The sequence below is a fragment of the Echinococcus granulosus genome (genome assembly GCF_000524195.1).
Source record: "Echinococcus granulosus chromosome Unknown EG_S00026, whole genome shotgun sequence".
NCBI classification, from domain to species: Eukaryota; Metazoa; Platyhelminthes; class Cestoda; order Cyclophyllidea; family Taeniidae; genus Echinococcus; species Echinococcus granulosus.
In genome coordinates this window covers 168,173-173,356 of record NW_020170406.1, presented here as the reverse complement: position 1 = coordinate 173,356, position 5,184 = coordinate 168,173, and the positions used below count along the sequence as shown (strand labels likewise).

General features: G+C 42.3%; 1 protein-coding gene across 1 annotated transcript; it reads left to right on the top strand. All coding sequences in view use genetic code 11, as the record gives it.

The window, feature by feature from the left end:
- Window positions 1-130: 130 nt before the first annotated feature.
- Window positions 131-838, top strand: EGR_04267 (Nuclear hormone receptor family member nhr-48; the record flags this gene model as incomplete). Its single annotated transcript, XM_024493516.1, has 1 exon — window positions 131-838. One exon carries the CDS (start codon window positions 131-133, stop codon window positions 836-838), a length of 708 nt encoding a protein of 235 aa, XP_024352024.1.
- Between the last annotated feature and the right edge of the window lie 4,346 nt (window positions 839-5,184).

The following is a 5,184-nucleotide window of genomic DNA, read 5'->3' as shown; positions in this document are numbered from 1 at the left end:
TAATCGAGGTGTGTCGGTTCCAGAGAATGAATGGCTGATATTGTGAGGAGGTGGAGGGTGTTGTAAATGATGCTAATTTCTGTGCCTTTAAAAATGCAGAAACCGCTGGAGTGCTGGTCCTTCACCACAAATGTATCAAAGTGACGTGAAGCCCACCAACCTTCTGCATCTATCCAGCGCGCCACAACCTGTCACGGCAGCAATGTCTCCTGAGTCCTCCTCTACCTCCTCTACTGCAGCCTATATGATCACAACCTCTTCAGCCGCCGGCCCTGGGCCCAATTTACACTTTCCATCACCACTGTCCACAGACTACCTACAACTCCGTGGCGTCTCTGACACCTGGCAAGCTCCACCACAGACTCCAGTGCAGCCTCCAACCTCACAACATCACCACCAGCACGACGCATGGGAATCTCTCCCAACTACAACATATTTCTCTCAACCTCACCAATCTCCTTCCTACACGAAGCCTCGGCGCAGTCAGATGCCTCCAATGGGCTGCAAACGCAGCGGATCCGGCACCATTACCGCCGCTAGTGGAAAGGCAGGATTTAGAGGTCTGCGAGACGAGAGAGAGGAGAGTTGCAGAGTGATTAATGGCAGCAATTCACCTAGAGACCTTGGAGGCTCTCTGGAGGGAATGAATGGATCAGCTGTGACGGTGGCGGCTGCCACAAAGAAGTGCCGGGTGTGTGGGGATCGTGCGGTTAATCACAATTTTGGCCAACTCACCTGTGAGTCGTGCAAGGCATTCTTCCGCAGGAACGCTCATAAGGTGGGTCCCTTTTGTCAATTGATGCTAATAGCATCGCTAAATAACACTTGTGGTGCTTGAGCTAGGCTCCTTGGATGGCCACTAAGCTTATCAAGAGATGAAGTTACCCATCAAAGTATTAATTCCTTAATAGTGTCTTAAAATTCGGATTTTTCCTCTGGACGGTTTGTTTACGTGAGAGTCCGGGTTTAACCTCCTCATAAAATCCGAACTAAAGGATTTAATTTCAAGAAGAAACTTTTTTTTGTCCATTTCAAAAGATAGTTTAGTTAAGTGAACTTCCTTCGTTGGCGTTTCGAAAAATATAGTTGATTCAACAACCACCTGATTTTACCCGTGGTGTCCGATTTCTCCGCTAGGCAATATTTTTGTCCAATTTTTTTCCACCAAGAAGCAAAGCATTACCTGGTAGAAAATGTTATTTTGTAGAAAAAAACAAAATTCACATCTAGGATTGCGAGTGGTCAAACCGTGAGGAGGTTTCAATAAAGTTACTTTCGTCTATTCCTGAAGTTCTTCGGTTTATTTAGCTAGAAGTTAGCCTTTTTCACTACAAATAATGGAAATCTTCAAATTTTGTGTAGGAAGGTAAAAAGGGAGTTAACATAGCAGACACAATTAAAGAAGGCCATAACAATGTACCTGTTACAGTATTGTTGAAGAAGCCCAAGATTATTTTCACTTTTTCTTACCATAAGTTGTAAATAGGCTAGATTGTCAAGCATTTCGAGAAGTACGATTTGCATAATGTATTGGGGTTATGCCAGAGGTACACGATCTGTAGTCTTGTGAACAATGGCTTTGGAAAACCAACTCATTGCTCAAAAGGGCAGCTCTTCTAAAATAACTTTCTTTCGGGTGAAAGTTCTCCCCGCCTCCCACACTCATTCTTTGTTAGTAGAGTGTGTATGATGTGGCAACTCACCTTTCTCCAAACTTTCAACAACAACTGTTCTCTCTTGCCCGCTACCCTCCTTTCCTCGTCCACCTTGAAAACACTTTCCCAATGACAGAGCTACGGCCGGTATTCCACACATTTCGTAAAGCTTATCTTCTTATTGTAATTCTCCCACTTTGATGGCGTTCTTGCTAACTATTCAAGAAGGAAAAGGAGTTTCCAAGATGGCGTTGAGAGCAGCAAAAGGCTGTGTCTGGTCGTGTTATGTCACATGTCATCATGCGATAAAGATGAGTGTGAATCTTTATGTTCTTTATGTGGACAAGTGTTTCGTAAGCACAATTTCATCTTCATATGAGGGCATTTTTCTTTCAGTCATAAAAAGTGAACCTAAATGTTCAAAATAGCTACCCCTTCTTGACAGATGCGGAAAGTTCTGAGCTTTAAACCAATAGCCTTTACATCTACAAGGATAAAAAAGGAATCTCAAAACTGCTTCATAACAGCTTGAGTATGATGGGATAGATAAATGCGGTTCCCGGTACTCTGTCGTGACAACTTCCAGTGCGATTTGCAACATGTGGGGACCTGAGCTACATATCTGGGAATTAGGGATCAGTGCATTTTAAAAGAGATGACCATCCACAGCAGCTTTTTTTAACAGAATCCTAATTTTACTTAGTCGTAGAAAAGCTCCATCGCTGAAATTCCAAGACAAATGCAAATAGACATTGTCTTTTGCATGCTGTGCTAACAGAAATTAGGAGATAGATGACGTGCCAGTCTTCAAAGGAGACTGTTGTATCCTTCATTTTCAATAGCTCTAAATAGTCGAATTGCCCCTGATTCCAAAACCGCTGCAAATTCGTATTCGGAATACAATCATTCTATCTTATTTACAAAAAGTTAACCAAAATAAAAAGTCAAGAAATTATTTTCATTTAGTTCTTATGCATGTATTGCAGCAACAGTCTTCCAACTTCAATGGCATTCGCCTACTGTGGATATTCTTTCATGGTTATCCTAACTACAAGAAAACTACTATACATGGCAATAAATTCAGGAATTTAACAAATTACTCTTGTAATTCCTGTCTTGGTGTGAGGCTTGAAATATCTTTATATGGGTTAAAAAGTATTAAAATGAAGCTTTATCTTGTCCCATTGGAGGAATGGCGACAATATAATAAGCAGCTGGGCCATAAGTTTTTCACCGCTTTGGGAACTTCGATAGAAATCACATCTAGGCAACAGGTAGCACTTCTGGAATGGGTACATTTCACTAGCCCAGGAACAGACATTGCTGGTGGTCATAGGCTTGTAGGTGCGTGGTTGCATGGCAGAAAGTTACCTTTCTCACTCTCATCCTCTTTTCACAAACTAAATCAAGGCTCTACCTTCGATAAGCGCAGCTCTACAGAGCAGTGACTGCGCAACCACTACGGACGCCTACCTGCAGGCTTTGCAACGAGGCCTGCGTGTAAGTTTTGGAGGAGGGCCCCTTTTCGCTTGCCATTTTCCTGCTCTTTGAGTGTCAATTTAGCGCGTGGCTGGCTCCTCATTACTCTATTACCTTTTCCCCTAAATTTCGCCGCACAAGATAAATAGAAGTATTTGCGGAGAATCGTAACAACTGCTATAGCTGTTATCCCTACAAGGTATCTCGCGGTTGTGTACAACAGAAACAAACAGATCTAAGCAGGCAATACACAAGTTGCCATCACGTTTCCTTAGCCTAAGGCTGTCTTTTCCCATTTCTGCAACACCTTCAAAACAATCAAAGTACGTTAATAAGCCAAACTTTGCTGCAAATTCAATTTAAAAAAAGGTAATTTTTAAAGTAAACATTACTTTACATTAATTATGTTAGTTATGTTGCCTGGAGAGGCAATGTTGCGGTAAGGAGTGTTAAAATCACTTGAGAGAATGAGACACTTGACAGCATAAACAACGTGTCTACCAGGAACCGCGTCGTAGGAGCATGGTCAAATGCCGCTAGCTGGAAATAAAATAATTTGGTAATTATGTTAAAATCATTGTAGAAACCAAGACTGTGAAAAACCATCAAAGAACCACATACTGACAGCCTCTACTCCCTCACTGTTAGGCACGTGGTAACAGTTGTGGCAACCGCACCCAGAGCTTGATAGAGAACAAAAGATCGTTAGACTAACTTGATTATTTTTAATCGCCTTCAAGTTTGGCTGTCAAGTTTTATGTGAATAGTCTGGAATATTGTGTGGTAATTTGCTAGAGTTCTACACCAGAAAGGGGGTCCGTTTACTCGATCTATTGCTCTTGAAGATTTTTTATTTTCACCCCAATCCTAAGAGGCGCTTGAAAGTCAAATCAGCTTGTAATTGGAAACTTTGAAAGGGGGTTGAAAACTCCATGCGAATTTGGAATTCATCAACAATAAACAATGCCAAATTGTGTAAACATAGGGCGAAGAAATGAATTATGGATGTGCTGTGCTGTTTTGTGCTATGACGTGTGGTGTTGTGGGAACACACTTTGGATAGTGTGTAGAACCACTAGTCAGTGCCTGATGTGTCGAGCAGTCTTCAATCATGATACCATCCACGTCACATTGGCAAGAATGACTTTTGAGTTCTGCGCCACAAAAGGATGTGGGGTGATGTTGATGATGACAGCCCGCACTGACAGTTAGCATTGCTTAAGCACGTCGCTCTATGGTTTGTTTGGCAGAGCCATTGTGTGCCCATGTGTGTGGGTTGCGCAATATGATGATGTCTGTGATCCTCTGTCTCCTGTCACGCTTAAAAGCGCTCTCGCCTACAAAAATCTCCTACACACCTCCGTTATCGGTGAGTCCCTACAAGGTCCTACTACCGACTAAAAATCCAAACTTCTCCAGGAACATTTTAATTCGAAATTCATGACAGTCTGTGGACATCATGTTTTCGATTTCTCCTGAAAAGAACCCATCAAAATAAATAAATATGGGGGCAGTATATTTTTGTGGTTCTACGGAGAATTTATCCACAAAGAGCGTGCCCATCCAACTTTTGAAGGTTCCCACTTTCTGTCATTTGTTGCGTAAGCTTGCAGGTGGAGCTTGTGTTTGCTGGGCTGGGGCAATGTGTGGAGATAGTCTACCTTTTGCCTGTCCGCCTTCTAGGATTTGACCTGCACCTCCAAGTCTGGAGAGCACGTAGTTTCTCCCTCAACCAGACGCGAGTGTCCTGCTTGTCGCCTCAAACGCTGCTTCCTCATTGGCATGCGACCGGATCTAATTCAAGTTCGCAAGAGTAAGTCTTTTTTGGTGTGTACTGAGATATCTAAAGAATCGCAAAGTATCAGTTTGGTATATCTGCAATGGAGTCGGTTTCAGACCAGTTCAACTGAATTTTAAAAAGTTGCGCTTGTGGCCATAAAACGGTGTAATGCGGTGATTGAAAGGCATTATGGATGGTCAAAATAGGTCCATAAAATATTCGGTTGGATCATGTTTTCCTAAGAGAATTTTATATTACAGAACAAGGGGT